Raw genomic sequence first — 17,889 nt, 5'->3', positions numbered from 1 at the left:
CAACACAACCAAGTGACAGCAAACCACGGGGGCTGTCTGGATGGAGAACTCACACCTCGACACTCCCAGTTCCAATGGCAGCCCTGGAGCCCGAGCCAGCTCCAGGGCTGGGGCTTGCACTAGGGGGATCGCAGACCCCGCCCACACCCTACCTGCCCCCTGACCCCTTGGCAGGGCAGGGGCTGCACACCTGGGCGGCGGGGAAGAGGTGACGCAGCAGCACCAGGCAGAGACCGCCCGAGCTCTCCGGCCCTTACCGCAGGTCGGGCTGTCCCTGGAGCCGCGCCCCCATCTGCGAAGGCGGCTCCTGCGGGCTAAGGGTCCTCGTGCAACATCGAGAGGGCGCCCGGGCGACATCCTGTGAGCCGACGGCGAGCTCGTCCTGGCGGTCGTGACTACAAACGCACGTCGTCATTTCCGCGTGCATGGCTTTCGGGACCGTCGCGTTAAGTCATCAATGAGCCTGAGAGCTTCGGGGACTTGCCGAGTCGGGGCATGGTGCCCGCTGCCTGCGCAGCTGCTGCTCGCCCTGCGGGGGATCCCTGGACAGTCCCGGGACCATGTCCGTGGGGCAGTGTCCTCCACCTGCCCCCCGGGTCACGGCAAAGACCCTTCCTAAACCAGCTTCTCCCGAGGACGAAGGCACACGTGGTGCTGATGCAGACGCTGGGTGAGCCTTGGGCACCGAAGGGTCCGTGTACAGCCTGCTGCGGACTGTCTGCGTCGCTGGCTTAATTCTCAGCCTGGAGACCGAGCCATCAGAGAAGACCCTCCTTCTCGAAGGCGCCAGCAGCATTTGGGGGAGGTGCGTCCCGCTGTTCTGAGCAGCAGGGCCTGGGGTGGGTGGCCGGTGCGCCCGGCACGTGGGGAGGAATCCTGAGGGGCCTGGCTGTGCTCGTCCCTCGGGGGGGCTGTGAGGCACTGCTCATTGCCATGGCGACAGCAGGATGGGGCTTGTGGCCGTGTCCCCCCTGGGATCGGCTCCTTCCCAGCTGAGGCTGGGGGAGGATGGGAAAACCTAGGGTGACTCACAAGTGGCCCTGCTCCCTGCGGAAGGCAGGAGGTGGAGGGCAGAGAGCACACAGCCGGGCCTGCGGGGCCAGACTCAGGAGGCCCCTTGCCTGACCACGCACCTGCACGAGGCCTCACGTGGCAGCCGGCGTGGGCTGGTGCAGACGACAGCACGGGGCTTCACGTGGCTGCTGGTGTGGCCTGGGTACAGACAACAGCACGGGGGGCTCACGTGGCAGCTGGCGTGGGCTGGTGCAGATGATACCTCAGGGGCTTCACGTGGCCGCTGGTGTGGCCTGGGTGTGGACGACAACACGAAGGGGGGCCTCACATGGCCGCTGGTGTGGCCTGGGTACATACGACAGCATGCAGGGGGCCTCACGTGGCCGCTGGTGTGGCCTGGGTACATACGACAGCATGCAGGGGGCCTCACGTGGCCACTGGTGTGGCCTGGATGCAGAGACTGCATGGGGCCTCACATGGCTGCCGCCGTGGCCTGGGTGTGGCCAGCGCGGCCTCGTGAGTCGCGGCTGCCCAGCCTGGAGCAGCATCACAGGGGCAGAAGGCCGGGAACGTCCCCAGGCAGGTGGGCCGCGGGGACACAGCTGAGGGTGCCCGCGTGGGCTCTGCAGGCCCTGCCAAGGTCCCTTGCCCCGGCCCACGAGGTCCCACAGGGCGGCCCGAGCAGCGCCCGCCTCTGAGCTCCACCTCCACACCGGCGTGCCGCGGCCCCTGCCACAGGTGCCCGTGCGGGCGTCTCGCCGCCGCCCCTCCCTCCGTGGCCTGGCCACCGCGATGCGCCTCCGGAAGGGGCTCCAGGTGGCGAGGCCCTGGCACCCCGGAGCGGCTCCCAGCAGGCTGCGCCCCCTCTCCCGGGCACGGGGTGGCACTACCCCAGGCCCGCCCTCTGTCTCCACGCTCGGCAGGGTCCCTGCGGCTCTCTTGGGGAGGAGAGAGGGAGGGTCTGGAGAGGCAGGGTCCCCGGCACAGGATCGTTTTTAAGACGAGAAATAAACAAGAAACCTACAGAGGTGGCCCCAGCAGGAGCCGCAGTGGGAGCGTGTGATGCAGAAAGCGCCTTTGCAGGGCCCAGCCTGGGTGCTCCAGAGGAAGCGGGTGCCAGGGCTCCTGCCTGCAGGGTCGGGCTGGGGCTGGGGGTGCCCCCAGCGCAGGGGAGGCAGCGCTCCAGAGAGGACAGGTGCGGGAGAAGGAGTCCGCCTCGGGAGGAAGCTTGTGGGATACCGTGAACCAGATCTTGACGGAGAAGTGGGTCAGCCTGGCAAGGAGGAAGGCGGAGGGGCTGCTGGACCCCAGCGCGGGGCCCAGGGGGTGGCCCGGTGTGGCCGGAGGAGATGAGGCGCTGGAAAGGCAGCTCTAAGCTGACGCTGCGAGGGGGCTCCTGGCTATCCCCGCCAAGGAGCCTCTGAGTTTCGGTGATAGCGTGGGCTCCGCCACCTGCCCTACATTTTCAGCGGCTGGCGGAAGGATGATGGGGGTATGGGGGGGGAGCGGTCCCATCCCTGGGCACTTCTAAACAGCCGGGCATGGGCGACAGGCCTCCCCCCGGCAGCCTCAGCGACCAGGGACCCGGCACTGCGGAGGGCGCACAGAGGACGCGGCTGGACCGGGGACCAAGCTGAGGGGAGGAGGACGTGGAGAGCCGCACCCCACCCTCCAGGGAGGAGGAGGTGCCTGGCACACAGACGGGCGGGGTGGGGGGGGGAGGAGCCTGGCTCTGCCTCATCCTGCGGGAGGAGCGGGAGCTGGGGCGGCGGCTGCTGGACATCCAGGCCTGGGATCATCTGCCCAGTGGGGAGAGAAGTGACAAGACTGGAAAAAGAGGCAGAAACAGGGGCTGAGGCCGGAGATGCTGGAGCCCAACGTTAAGTTCAGGAGGGCACGTCGCCCACCAGGCGCGTGACAAGTGTGCGCTGAGCAGGCGCTCGACAAGTGTGCACTGAGAGACGGAGGAGCAGACAAGGACACGCTCCGGTGGAGACTCTCACACGTCCTCACGCTCCTCTGCTGATACGACCGGGAGCACCTCGGGGACTTTTAAAAACCACTAGAGGAGATGCCGATGTGGTCTGGGGTGGACCCTGGCACCCACGTGTTTTAAAAGCCCCAAACAATTCTGCGAAGACAGAAGGTGGGGAGGCGCCCAGGGATTCACCGGCGCTGCCTCGATCCTCTCCGGGGTGCTTCTGAGGTGGGGCCAGTTGGGAGGGCCCTGGGTCTGGGGGACACGGTAGGGAACGGGCTGCAGGCTTCCTGCAGGCAGGGCCGTGCCGTTCCCACGTTGGCCCCTCCTGTGTGTGGCTGGGAGGGGTCGCCCTGAGCGGGGACGCTCACCGATGGAAGGTGCCCTCTCTCCCCACACACCTAGTTTTTCCAAGTCTTAGGATGTTGGGGTCACGGGACGAAGAAACCAGGCCCGCCAGGAGTGGGTCCGAGCCCCCTGTGCCCTTTGCACCCTGAGGCTCTGACAGCCGCGCCGCCCCCCCCAACGCCGGGAGGCCAGCCTTCTTGGAGAAGGAGCCGGCTTAGCAGGACGCCTGCGAATGAGGCGTGGCAGCTTCTCCATCCGCATTGTCCTGACTGCCGCGATCCGTACTTGTGTTTAAAGCGCAGGAGGTAAGACCTTACAGGCGCAGGGGCCCGTGGGGCAGACGGTAGACTTATAGGTGCGACACCCGGTGAGGTAACACAAAGCAGGGGAAGAACCTTCTAGAAGGTCAAATCCAATGCAGAGGGTCCCTTATACTCAGCCAGACCGCATCGGGGGCAGCTGGGGGCTTTAGATACCAGCAGAGCCTGGGCCTTCGCTTCTGGAACCCCGTATTCCCTCAGCCAGGCTCTCCCTGAGGCATCTCAGGTGTGACCCCAAAGTCGGAACCAACGAGACAAGACCTGGAGACCTGCCCAGCTGAGAACAACGAGCCCACACGCCGTGCCCAGATCAGAAGGCTCCGCGCGGCTTTAAAACGTAGAAACAAAACCCGGCCAGGACCACCGCGGCGCATAACGGAGCACGTCTCCCGTGGTGGCCCGGGGAGGGCGCGGTGCCCGCACAGGCCTCGGCTCGCGCGGTCCGTGGGGGCTTCCTGGCACGGCGCGCTCACTTCCCCGCTTCTCCGGGGCCATGCTGACCAACACGGGACGTTTTACACTTAAATTTTAATAAAATTTGGTTCCTCCGTTGTGCCTGCCCTGTTTCTAGTGCTCGCACATTGGACAACGCCCAGAGAACGTTCCCAGCTTCTCAGAAAGGTCCACAGGACAGCGCTGCGCTAAGGAAAAGGCCCTCTAAGGAATCCAGCCAGCTGCACCTCTAAACCGAGAAAAATTAGGACTGCTCGGTCATCGTGGCCTCCAGGAGTGACATCCAGAGCTATCACAGAAAGAAAAAAGGAAAATCCCTGGAATTCGGCTGATTTCCCTGCACTGACAACAACTCCAAAGAAACAGTGGCAGCTGTCGTCTCCATAAAGGCTCACCCTGCACTGCTCAGTTTTGCTGTGAATTTACACCTTGCGGTAGAGCGGGTGCCTGCCCGTCTCTCTACCAGAGCGTCCCAGCTCCGCAGACACTGGCGAAGGTCTGAGGCCGCTGGCGAAGGCTTGCAGCTGGAGCGGAAAACGTCTGTCCCCCAAATCACTTTTTATCAGAAAGGCTCTGACAGCCTGAGTCTGTAGTGGGTTTCGTATTTATAAGACTATCTTGAACACTAATCTTTTATTTTTCACAATGAGAGAGAAAGCATTTCTGGACTCATGAAAAGGCACGGGTGTTTGCAGGAACACCCCAGCACAGAGCACATCACGGAGAGGGCGTGGTCACCTTGCAGGACACTGGCCACTGCCACTGACCCCTCACGTCCTGGGGGACGGGAGTCCTCCTGGCTCATCGGTCAGACGAGGGACTGCACGTCCACATGGCGCAACCAAAGCATGCTCTGCAGGTGCTCAGGCGGAAGGAGGACGACACCTACCCCAAAGGCGCTCTCAAATGTGGGTTTACTCCTTTTAAAAATGAGTGTCTCACTCGTTACTCGAGCAGTCCTCCCCACCCCTCCAGCCCTCCAGGCACGCAGGACGCCTCCCTTTCTCACCACATTCCCGGGACACATCGGACCCACGCATCCATAAGAAAATGCCCTTGGCCACAGCAGGCACCTCGGCACGGCAGGGAGACAGGCAAGATGGTTTCCTGTGCTGTCACGGGACGTGTGGCCGTCCCTCTCTGACCATGGGTGGCTCAGGCGCATTTGAAGCGCCGGGTACGTCTAATTACTAATCCAGCCGTGCGCAGGGCGGACGCAGGCGGGTGGCCTCCCAGCCCCCACGGGCCTCCACTGCTTCCCGCTTCCAGGGAGGACACAGGCCCGTGGGAGCGCCCTCCAGGTGTCTTCTGTGTGACATGAACCTATACAAAGCTCGGCAGTTCCATGCCTTAAGCAAACTGTCTGATTCCCCCAGCATGAGCCATTAAACCTGAAAATAAACTTTTTATTAAGGTTAGATTTATCAAAAGTAATAGATACCAAAGAACTGCTTCACTGGTAACTGAATTTGTAGACCGTAAGTTTTCTTTACATGGCTGAAAGTATTTTTTTATGAAAGCGGGGGAGGGGGGGGACTACAATTTTTTAAAAAGCATCGTATCCCTAATCCAGTTCATCAATCTCATTATTTAAATCACAGTTGAAAGAAAAAGTCATCCCACTGCGCTTCTTCCATTAAAAAGATACAACTTTAAATACACTGCATCTAAACGGAAAGATCTATGATGACTCGCCAGTTTCTGAGAATGCAGCAATTTCAAGAAAACAAAAATACAGGACTTCCAGTTATTTCTGAATCTCCTGTTCACATATATAAAAATCAACTCCCAGACGCTCAGCATGTCCATTTCTGTACAGCAGCTGCAAACTCAAATTGGTTTTTCAAAATTTATATTGAATGAAGATTTTTGTAAAAAAAGAATTGAAAAGCTTTACCCAGAACTTAATGAGTATACTGCTGTAAATTTTTAGTTCTCTGGCAAGAGCTATAGGAGATATGGACTTAAACGTATTTGTCTTTAAATATTTTTGCTTTAAGATATTAAGAAAACAATCTATAAAAACTGGGTATGTCCAATTAATAAAACATAACCTTTAATATCTTCTAATCAGAAAATAGGTCATGTAACTTTCCCCTTCACCTTATTAAAATAAATTATAAACCTATCCAAAATGTAAGACCACAACAAGGCCTATAAACGCAGGTTTCAGACTCAGATTGCTTCTGGGAATTTTTTTCTTTGCAGTTTTCTTTGTTCTGGGATTTAATGTTGTCCTTTTCTTGGTCATATCCAGTAAGCCCCAAATCCAACATCTGTAGATGTGTACTTCTCTGTAGGTTAAAATGAATTAAATTCATTTCAATAGCTTGATTTTTTCCTGGAAACTCAATTTTAAATAGTCCAGTTCCATCTGAAGTTATTGTAAAGTTCTCTTAAATCCTAGCTTTGGCTCAAATCTCAACAGCATAATTCCCTAATCTTAAATTATTTAATTTGATTGTTTCTCTTTGTGCAAAAAGCCATGTACTATAGTTTCCAACTGGTACAAAACTATATGCACATATAAAGGAATATGCAAGATTTTGCTTATAAAACCTCTTACTAAAATATGGAGCCCTACTAAGGTTATATATTGTTGAATTTCTGCAATGGGCTAGTTCTTAGATAATTCCATGTCCTCAGCAAACTTCACATTTTCTCTGTTAATCAGAAATCTTTTTAAACAAACCAGAAGCATTTCTGTGCTGAAGACGAAAACAGACAAAAGGTCCCCAAACCTTATGGAGACAACAGACCTGACAGTTACATGAGGTCAAGCTCTCCATATCTTAATAGCTTCACTGGTCTGGTTTGACACACTCTTTGTGGTAAGAAGATTCTTATTATTGGATATGACCTGAAGCTAAAATGACAAAAACTCGACCAAAATACACTTTCAAAAATCTTGAATACTGCCTAGGAACTGAAGGTGACATTTGTCCACAGTATAATTTCTTTATTTTCTTCAGCCATAAAAAAGGCAAATTAAAAGCTGATTAGCAAAGAGCTAATCAGTCACTGACAGGAGACAAAGAATTCCAAACGGAAGCGGGGCTGCCTCCCACCCAGTGGACTGCGACCAGTGCTCTGCCCCCCACGCGGTCTGGGGTGAAGCAGCACTGCAGCCGCTATGCTGCGCCATCTTCCCCCGTGGCCAGACCCACACATAAAAAGGAGTCAGCTAGGAAGTCAGTTACACGAAGGCACCCCAAAAATCACCTTCCACGAGACACCTACCCTCATATAAGCACAGCCCTAGCAGGACAATTGAGCTTACATGATTACATCGAAAATTTTAAAAGTGAGATGCCTTTACTCTTCATTCACTGTAAAATTAAAGAGGAAAAAAAAAAAAAAGATTTTGCTTTCCTAACGCATAACTACTCCTCTGCTCAGTTATTCTTAAAAATAAATTATGTAGAGTAGGCTTTTCTCTAAATATACTGCGCTCTCCCATATACACATTGAAAATGATATTTGCATACACCGAGTGTATGCACCGATACACACATGGTAAAAGCTTAAAAATATGGACTGCATAAATCAGAGGCTGATTTTAAATATACACCAACTTAAACAGATTTGTTTGCAATTTCTGAGTTCCTCAGGTAAAAAAGCTCTTTCTTGCTATGTTTCTAGAAGATGTTTATACTCTCTAAACTGTGCAAAAATGCTTCTCCACGTAAACAAAGAAAGAAAGGCTCTAGGACCTCGGTGTTCGAAACCCTGCCTTTGCAAGTAAACTCCCATCGACGAACATGCCGCCAAGCAGAGCCATCAGCCCGGCATGCTACAGTAAACACGATATTTTGTGCACTGCCCCGATCATTTTTTTCTCATGAAAATAAGTCGCCTGCCATTTATTATGAGATTTCCCCCGATTGACACCCCATTATGTATATTCAGTGAAGCTCAAACAAGATTTCAAGTGATCAATATACTATTTGTGCTGAAAGTCTATTAGCAGCTCTAGCAATAAACTCTGCAGAGAAACCAAAATGGAGCGGTATTTAGTGACCTGAATTACATGGAAATCTATGTTGGGGGGCTGGGGGACAGTCAGGAAGGCAGAGAAGCAATGGGCAAGTGAGGATAGGGGAGATATTTTTCCTAATAAAAACCAGCTTCCTAGAAGCCTGACCTCTGATAAATGCATTAAACGCCAAGAATTTTTTCAAAAATGTCTTAAATTACACGTTGAGATTCTAAAGCAGCAGAGAGGGGTCAAAAATCAGCACAGGGTACCTTGCAGAGAACAGACAGCTCCGTCCTCAAAGGGCCCTATTTGGCAGTACTTGATATTCATAAAACAGAGAAGGCGGAACCATGCCCCGGAAATGCACACCATCCCACATCTTTGTGCGACCTGCTGAATACTTTAACACTGCCCATTTTATAACTGAATTTTACCAGCACCTAACAGAGTGGGACCATCATCAGTTGAGCAAAAGAAGCATTTTGGTCAAGAAGTATGGTAGGAAAAAGCAGCTCCGCGGTAGCTACAGGATTCTCCTGGCACCGCGTCCCTGACGGTGGATGCATCTAAATCTTGGACTCTGTCTGCTTGAACCAGGAGGGGGACAGGAGGGCCATCGGGGAGGAAGTGTCCTTTGGGCATCACTCAGAGACCAAAGGTCCATATTCTATTACCACGGAAACCCAAGTGGGTGGGGTGGGTAGAGGTGAGCACCAAGCGATGGCTGTGACATCATTTAAAGTCACACTGCTGGGAGCGAACGCGCACTGGTCCAGGTTAGCACCGTCCACCCCTCAGCCCCCAGGAGATGATACCACCTTCTGGACGCTTATTTACGAGGCCAGAATGCCGGTAGAAGGAGAGAAAATGGGAAGTTCTGTTCTGCATAGAGCTCAAGAATTCCTGATATTTGATGCTTTAATTTGTGGAACTTACATTTTTGAGCCTCTCACCAGCCGAACAGCAGAGTCGCCGGCCCTGTTATTGGAGGAACATCTGCAAAACCAAGATACATAGGTCATTAGTAGCTTGGATCGTTCCCAATTCCAGGAGTGGCAAAGGAGATTTATGGCAATTTGAGCAAAAAAGATGCACCCTGAGTTACATCTGGACCAGAGCAAGTTCTCATAGGACTTGACTCCTTTTAAATTGGCAACATACAAGTAGACACATTGCAAAAAAATGTACTTCGCTTAATTACAAGAATACTGGTATCTGTCCACAGCCCCTTTCTAATGGTCCTAAGTACAAAGATACTCAAGCACAGCAGAATCAGATCCTGACATCCACCAGGAAAGAAACAAATAAAACCTCTTCCCATGACCCCAAGCCTCCCCAAAATAGAAAATCGGATCATCTTAAGTAGCAGTTCTGGTTTGTGGAGGGTGCCCATGTCGTGTGGCAGGACGGGCACGCAATGGCCATTCTTCAATCCTGCAGATGTACTGTATTAAATGTCCTATAATTTTAAATGGGGTTTTGAAAGGCTACTCTCTACTGCCCCAACACCCATGCACTCAAAACCATACGAATACATTAATTAACGTTTAAGTACTTAAGCCAATGAAACCTGGTCTTACTGGCCCCTGTAATGAGCGGATTAGCAAAATGTGTTTTCTTCCAGGTAGCTTCTGAGAAGCCAATTCTAAACCAAGTCAGACAACAGATGCCCCTCCCTGCCCTGCAAAGGCTCTCTTAGCTCGTAAAATGGCTCAGGGTACATCATCATCTCCTGGGGTCAAAAAGGAGCTTGGCTGCGGGGCTAAGGCAGCCAGGTGTTTACTCAGCCAGCACATTCACTTCAGCGGGTGGCGGGCGTTCTGGAATGCTCCTCACATAATGCTGCCTGCATATTTACTGTCAGGACGTAAGGAACTGGTATGCTGGAACCATCTCGCACTGCAATTACTGTGCAAATAGGCAGCGCCAAATCCCACAGAGTAAGCACGGCAAATCTTGGGGAAAGACCCTCTTGGCAAGCAGGCTGTGGAACAATACATCAGGTGTATCCTACCAACTGGATTCCAGGAGCTGACTCTGAAATCTATTTTGATTTTAGAATGACCCACAATCACAGGCAATTTGCCCAATTGTGTGTTCCTGATGAAATCTCAACGCCTTCTAGGTGCCTAGACTTGCAGGTGTGCTTTGTGGATTTAAAAGGGGCGGCAGGGGAAGATAACAGAAGAAGGTTTCAGAAGGGAACATGCAGTTTTCAGCTGGAGTATGCTGCTTCAGACTGGAACTGTTGAGCTCCTGCTGATCGTTGCCATAATCCAGATTTAGAAATGCATGAATTCACTCTAGCCATCAGGGGAAGGGTAGCATTTTCTCTTCTTTAAATGATTTATTTGTCTTAAAACAGGATTGGTAACATCAAGTGGGCCATTTTTTTAGTTGCTTTAAAAAAATAAAATAAAAGCAAAGAGAACTGCCCCGATATCTCTTTGTCGTGGTCACCCGCGGTCAGCCGGCCTGCAGCAGACACTGCGGATAAGCAAGGGCGTGACCACAGGAACTGGGAATTGAGAAGATGCCTTTCTTCACGACAGCTCCCCTCTTCTCCCCCATAGCTTTGAGAGAAGGTTTGAAATCTTCTCACCTTCCTCTGCTAATCTGATGTGACAGGACTGGGTCCTCTTTGAAGGACCAGGCAGTAAAAGATCAGCTCCTTCACCTGTTTCCTGCTCCAATTATGCAGCACTGTTAGAACAGGTGTCTGTCTATCCCACAAGCTGGTTTCTTCTATGCCTTGCCTGAAAATGAGCCCTCTCTCTCCCAAAAAACTTACTTTTTTATGGAGAGGTTTTCTTAAGGAGACCAGAGCAAAAACAACTCTTCTTCAGCTTCACTATAAGCTTTGAAGATACGTGTCCTTCCGAGAATGGATCGGAGCCCCAGGATCTTAAAACTTGGAAGCTGCTATGGCTTCGTATAAAAAGAAACCTCTCAAAGTTAAATGGACATTTTAACAAGCTGACAGGTGACACTGTATGCGGCTGTGCTTCTTCACAGCCACCTATGAATTAAGGGCTACCCTCCAAAGTGTCAGTATTCCTTAAATAAAAGTACTGCCCAAGCCTAGAAACAGTCTCTCCCTGCACCACCGCAATCGTCAAATTCCTTTCCCAGCCCTTCCTGCAGAGCCAAGGCAGGGTGGGGCCCCAGCCAAGCCAGCACTGCTCAAGGAGCCTGTGCTGCACAGAAGGCTCAATTCACCCGTCCCCTGCCAGTTCCTCGCGTTCCTCCCTAAATTAGCCATGTTGTTAAGAGCGCCACTGGTTTCTGATGCTAAGACTCAGATTCAAATCCTTCTGGCAAACCAAGTGCACTGTGCAGAAGCACGGTGGCAGGGGCTGACATGAAGGCGACAGGTTCGGGAATCAGGGAAAACCTCCCTGGAGAAGGGCTGGAGGGAGGAGCCTGGCTTCTCTGCTTCAGGATGCTTCTTTTGAAGCTTTTTTCCCCCACTTTCCCCCCCCTCCAACCAAGGTCTACAAGAAAACCCAATCCTGCGAAGCCACGCTCGGCGCCCATGAGTCAGCAGGCCACTCAGGAGTTTGGACAGCGCAGTCCACAGCTCATGGCCAAGAGCTGTCTCTGGACACACCCATTTTCCTAACCCTGCTCCTCTGGGTTTTCTTCCTGAATCATGTCTTGCTATTTGGTGTGTGTCCTGCAGAACCTGCATCAAAAACTGCCCGCCTCCGCCGGAAAAGCGTTTCCCTGCAGCTCTTCTACTGAGTGCACCTGGGTTAGTTAGGGCTTATGTCCTCCTCCACGGACAACTCCTGCTGCTTTTTCTCTCCAGCCTGCCCTGAGCCTGAGGTTCCTTCGGGGGCAGAGGACAGATCAGCCTGGCCGTCCCTGCACTCATCAGAGGAGCATGCTGTCATTCTGCTGGGGCTGCTTCCTCCATGCCTTCATAATCACGGACACGCCGAGGAAATGGGCCTGGGTTTGTTTTTGTTTTTGTGTGTTGTTTTTTGGAGGGGAGAGGAGGAGTGGTGACCGGGGTAGGAGATGATGCACGGAGATAACTCACCATCAAGACAAGCAGCAGCCGCCCGAGGTCTCAAAATACAGTATGAAAAGTCGGTGCCTACGCCACCCATTGAAGGCATGCATCAAAAAAATGCAGCCATTATTAGCGTTGAAAAACTTCACCCCAAAAATGAAATAAATGATTGACGGCGTCTTTTCGCATGATTCAGCACTTCAAAACAAACAAGCAAGCAAACAAACACACAAAAAAATCCCTAATTTCGGCGGAGAAGTGAAAAGGTCAAAAAATATCTGGGTGCCTTAAAATGCCCCCCACTCTTTTTCGAGCCACCTGCCCTGCTACTTCTGCGCGGGCACCTCAGGCCCGTGGGGCCCCCGCTTCGGGGCCGTCAGAGCCAGCGACCACTTGGGAAACCGCAGTTTCCCTGTCGGCCTCCTGAGCGGGCTTGGGGACGCGACGAGCGGCCGCAGGGGCTTCGCCCCACCCCGGGCTGGCATCCGCACACACGGGCGCACTCGAGTCCCACCGTCTCGCGCCCCTCAGCTGCAGCGACACGTCCCCACCCGATGTGTCCTCGCCCCCCGCCCCCCACAGGACTCTCAGGACAAGAATTCCCCGAAGCCCTGCCCCCCAAGCAGGGGCTTCGCCCGAGCCCCCGGCCCTCGGGAGCGGCGGCGGAGGCAGGGGCGCGCGGGCTCGCTCTGCAAACTTAACCGGCGTCCGCGCCCCAGGCCCGCGCGGCCCCCGCCCCGCAGCCCCCCACGCCCGCGCCGCGCACTCACCTGCGGGCGGCCAGCCTCGCGGGGCCCCCTCCGCCCGCCGGGCCCCCGCGCTCGCGGCCGGGAGCGCCCTCGGGGGCCGGCCGGGCCCGCGGGCCGGCGCGGGGCCGTGCGGGGCGAGCGGACGCCGGCCGCCGGCGGAGCAGCGCGCCCGGGCGGGTCCGCGCCGAGCCCGAGCGAGCGGGCGAGCGGCGCGGGCGGGGCCATTTGTAGGCGAGCAGACGCTACCACCGGCGCGCGCGCGGGGGCCGGGCCGGGCAGGTGGCGGCGCCCCCCTCCGCCGCCGCGCCGCGTGGTTCCTGCCCGGGAGGCGCCCCCTGGCGCGCGCTGATTGGAACTCCCGCCGCCGCGGCGGGGGCGGGGGCACGTGACCGCCCGCCCCGCCGCCCCCCGCCCCCGCCGGGCACCCCATCTTCCTGCGGGAAAAGCCGGGGCGCTCGGAGACGGCGGGGCGCGGCCGGGCTGGCCCGACGCTGCCCGGAGCGGGGGCGGGGGGAAGGCTCCCGGCGCCGGCCTGCCCGCCTCCCGCCCGGGCCCGCAGTGCCCCCCACGCCGCGGGGCCCCGGCGTCTCGCGGGGCGGACCACGCCACCCCGCAGGTGCGCGCGCCCCTTAGGAACGTCTGGTGGCTTTTTTTTTTTTTTTTTTTTTAGATCCCCGCACACTATCAGGGAGAAACCCACTGCGGTGCGTGGCAGACCCCACCCAGGGCGCGGGGGCCTCGGACCACGCCCCGGGGAGCCTGCGGGCTCGGGGGTCGGCCCGCGGGGGGGGGGGCGGTGCCCCGCGGCCGCAGGCTCGGGTCCCTCTCGGGAAACGGGTTGGGGGGGGCGGGGAGAGGGCGACCCCGTGGGTGCGAAAACGGGTCCACGCGTGTAGACCCGTGGCTGGTAAAGGTCGAGAGAGGAGGACGGGGCCGGGGGTCCTGCGGGGCGCGGCGCCGGCAGCCCGGCTGCTCATCACCCGGGACGAGTGGGCACCGCAGGGAGGACGGGACTGGGCCAGCGCCCCCCCGGGACCCCCAGAGCGAGAGGATTGCGCAGCCTCTTCCCCCCACCGGCCCCGGCCCCCTCCCCGGGCCCCACCGCCCTGGAAGGCGAGAAGCCAGAGAAAATGCGGTGTCACGCCGGCCGCTGTGCCCGCGGTCGCGTCGCCGCCAAAGCCAGCCGCACGCGGGCACCGTGGCTCCGGGCGCCTGCGCTCCACTCGGGGGCTTCTGCGGGCAGCGTTATAGGATTAGTGATTATAACCAAATTGGGGGGAGACGCCTGCCCCTCCCCGGGATCCTTTCAAACTTCAGCCCCGGGAGCTCTGAGCTTGCTTTGGGCGAGACGCGGCTGCCGGGCGGGGCCGCCGCCGCCCTTGGCCGAGCCCCGGCGCCGCGCCGAGGGGGCACCGCGGAGGCCCTGAATCCTCGGGTGCCCCGCCTCCGCCCCCCACTCCTGGCAGCCAGGCGACACGTCCCTTGGCCCCGAAGGTCTTTCCAAGCGCGGTGTGACTCGTTGATCGGGGCACGTTTGACCCATCGAGGGGCACGGGACACCCGACGGGTGGTTTAGCCCGAAGCAGCTTTGGAGAGCTTTGGGTCCAAACGTGGGATCGGGAGCCTTTGCGGAAGCCGGGCAGCTGGCCATGGTACACTGGGGGAGAAGGGGGCGGGTGGGCGAGGGGGCGTCTCATCTGTGAAGAATCGGCTCAATCGATGAGCATCGTGTTCTGCAGGGGGACGCCTCGCTGCTGTTGCGCCTCGTTGACCATTTCTCCAAAACGCAAAGTTTGGGGAAATCGCATCAATAAATCGACCGTCCGTCGGGGGTGGGGAGGGGGGCTGGATTTAAACACACATACATCTCCTTAGGAAGAAAGGTGGGTAAGTTTTCCACTTCCAGGAGTTAATCGTGATGACACCGCCACATTACAACTGGAGGTTGATGGTGACAAGCGAACCCCGCGCACAGGACCCAGACACGCAGACTTTTCACAATTAAAATAAAGACTTCCGCCTACCACCCCCACCGCCCCACCGCACACTGGGAGAACGGGGGTGGGGGGGGGCGGTGCAGATCCTCCCCGTCTGCCCGGGAAGGGGGCTCGGGGTGCGGGGCGACAGCAGGGCCACTGGATGCGGCCCCGCTCTGGGAGGTAATTTCCAAGCGGATTTGGGGGGGTGGGTGATCTAGAGTTAAAATCCCTTCTCGGACGCAAACGCCCCAGAAGCCGAGGCACGCGGCCGGCAGGCACGGTCTGCGTGGCTCGAAAGGAAGTTTTTGGGGATTTTTTTTTTTTAAACCTAAACTCTGGACCATCTTTGCTTGAAGTGCTTTGTCTTGCACATCTGGGGATTGCTCAGTGCAGCTAAAGGCGTGCGGCTAGCACGCGCGCACACGCGCGCACACACCCGGGGGGTCGCCCCGCAAGGTGGGGCGGGGCAGGGATGGCGGCGCCGGGCGCTCGGACGCCGATGGGCTCTGCCCGGGGAAGCCGAGCCGGGGAATGGCCTCGGCGTGGCAGCTGCTGTGAGACGGGCACCCGGCCGCCTCGGGCGTGGGCGGAGGTCAGGGGCGGCCCAGGTGCCCGCGCGTCGCCCGCCGCAGGGAAGGGCAGAGGCGTGGCGAGGCAGCGACCGCACAAAGGTAGGGAGGCTTCCCCGACTCCGAGCTCTGCCTACGGGGTCACTGTGGTGAGACGTGCGAGAGGGGCAGAGAGACGCCGAGTGCCCCGATCTCGCCAAGGGAAGGGGCGCGAGGAGCGTCCGCACCCCGCGCCCGCCGCCCGCGCCCCGCAGCGGGACCCTCGGCGTCCAAAGCCCGCGCGGCCGCCGGGCCTTGGCTTTCCGAGTCCTCCGGGGGCGCCGACCGCGGCTTGCGCAGCCGAGGACACCAGCGAGTCGCCGTGCGTTTGGAGTGGCCACGCCTTAGGGCTGTGAAAAAACTGCCCCTAAGGCGACCCGGGGCCGGGCGTGAACGGAGTGAAGCATTTGTCCCGGTTTGCAGACAGGGGGGTTGCTGAGTGCTCGCAGGAACCTTCTCGCACCTTGAAGATGGGGGGGTGTCGGGAGGAGCGAGAGCGGGGGCTACAGACGGGCGGGCCACTGCGGGAAATGCCCACTTGAAGGCCTCGCGCCCTCTCCGCTCGCGTCCCCGGGAGCCCTGCCCGGGTGGCGGCGCGGCAGCCGTCGCTGTCACCGGCCCGCAGTAGACACCCGCCGTCGCGCTCCCAGCCCCACGCCCCCGCGGCCAAACCCTTTCGCGCCATCTGCTGCCAGCACAGGTCTTCGCCCGCCCTGGGCCCTTCCGAAGGACCCCGTGCCTGCGCCTTTCACTCCGAGGACGCGGGAACGCCCGCACCGACCGCAGTGCGGGCACCCGGCCGCCCCCGCGGCCCCCTCCGCGCCCGCCCGCCCGCGGGGCGCCGGGATCCGGGCCACAGCCTGCCGGCGCCTTCCGCCCCCTCCCCCCGGCCACACCTTCCTCTCCTCCCCACCCCTTCCCGGGTATAGGGTGCCCGCCCCCGGTCGTCCCCGCCCCGGCGCGCGCCCCACGCCAACCCGTCAGGGGCGGCAGGAAGCCCGGGTCGAGGGGCAGGCGTGGGGGGATCGCTAGCGGCGGCGACGGGGGACAGCGACCCCACGCCGCCCCCCCAGCTCGCGGCCCACCCACTGGGAGTCCGCCGGTCCCCGCGGGTGCCCAGGGCTCGGCTGCAGGCACAGCTCCCTCGAGGCCCCACGGCGCTTGCCCTCCGTCCCCCCAGTCTTTCCCGCATGCCAGGGTCTGGCCGGTCGGTGGAGCCCCCTCGCCCGCGCCCGCGTGGCCGGCTAACCCCGGACAAAGCCGCTCGCCCCGCGCCCCGGGGCTGCACGTAGGCCCCGGCGCCGGGAGGGGGGCGCCCAGACCGCCCCCAGGCGCCGCGCCCCGCCGCAACCCCGGGCCCGGCCCTGCCCGCTGGGTGCCAGCCGCGGCTGGGGGTGCCGCCGCGCGGGCCCCGCCCCTGTCCCTGCGGCACCCGCCGGCTCCGCCGAGCGCCGACTCCCGGCCGCCGCGGCGCTGCAGGGAGGAGGCCCCGCGGCGCCGGCTCCCCGCACCCACGTGCCGCCCGTGCGCGCGCCCCCGGCCTGCAGAGGCTGCCGGGCTGGCGCCCCGGGATCTCCGGGCGGCGCCCCCTTCCCGGCTGCGGGGCTGGGTTCCCGGCGCTCGCAGGCGCTCGGCGCCTCCGCTGCAGCCCCGAGCCCGGGCGCCGCCTCCGCCGGCCCCGCCGCCCGCACGCTTGCGGGCCTCTGCGCGCCGCGCCCCCGCCCGCGCTCACCTGTCTGGTGGCCAGTGGGGCTCGGTCGCCGCCCCGGCGCTGTCCGGCTACCGCAGGGCCTCCTGCGGCTCCCGAGGCGCCGGCACCCGTCCACTCCCTTCCCTGGCCTTCAGCACCGCACCGCCAGCCCGCCGCGCCCGCACGCAGCTGGGTGGGGTAGCTCTCGCGCCCGCCGCTCGCTCGGTCCCCCTCGCACACCAGCGCTCACCTCCACACACACCTGAGCGCCGCCAGGCAGGGCCAGCGTCTCGCTTAGAACGCCTCGTTCCAGCCCTGGGCAGCGCGCAGCGCCTCGCTGACAGCGAGGCGGGGAACACCTGGGAGTTCACTTTCTTAAAATTTAGGAAACGGTCTTCTGCCCCTCGTCCTTGGCTTTTTAGGAGGATTGTACTTTATTTTGAAAAAGATGTAGCCAAGGGGCATTCAGACATTTAAAAAATGATTTTGCGATCAGAGTCGGTTCACAGTGCAGTTGTGAGAAATGATCCTGTGTGCCATTTCCAGTCTCCCCCAAAGGCGGCAGTTCCTGAAACGGCAGTGCAGGGTCGCAGCCAGGAGGCGGGCGTTGCTCCAGTCCACCTTTCTGATTTAGATTGCCCCAGTTTTCTGTGCAGTTTTCTCTCGTGGTAGGTCCGAGTACAGTGAAGCTGCGAACATGCCGTCACCACCCCACGAGGCTCCTCGGCTGGCTCGTCTCTAACCCACGGCCCT

The 17,889-nt window shown here is 58.8% G+C and overlaps 1 protein-coding gene across 1 annotated transcript in view; it reads left to right on the top strand.

Moving 5' to 3' along the window:
- Positions 1–560: 560 nt before the first annotated feature.
- LOC139437697 (collagen alpha-1(I) chain-like) overlaps positions 561–17,889 on the top strand; it is a 44,025-nt gene continuing 26,696 nt past the window's right edge. The window contains exons 1-4 of the mRNA XM_071212275.1: positions 561–670; positions 12,425–13,138; positions 16,205–16,369; positions 16,644–17,334. Coding sequence (XP_071068376.1) covers positions 561–670; positions 12,425–13,138; positions 16,205–16,369; positions 16,644–17,334 — 1,680 coding nt within the window. The remainder of the gene's footprint in view (positions 671–12,424; positions 13,139–16,204; positions 16,370–16,643; positions 17,335–17,889) is intronic.

The sequence above is a fragment of the Dasypus novemcinctus genome, chromosome 26 (assembly GCF_030445035.2).
Source record: "Dasypus novemcinctus isolate mDasNov1 chromosome 26, mDasNov1.1.hap2, whole genome shotgun sequence".
Classification (NCBI taxonomy): domain Eukaryota; kingdom Metazoa; phylum Chordata; class Mammalia; order Cingulata; family Dasypodidae; genus Dasypus; species Dasypus novemcinctus.
Note: the sequence above shows the minus strand (reverse complement) of the source record. Positions and strands in the feature narration are given on the sequence as shown.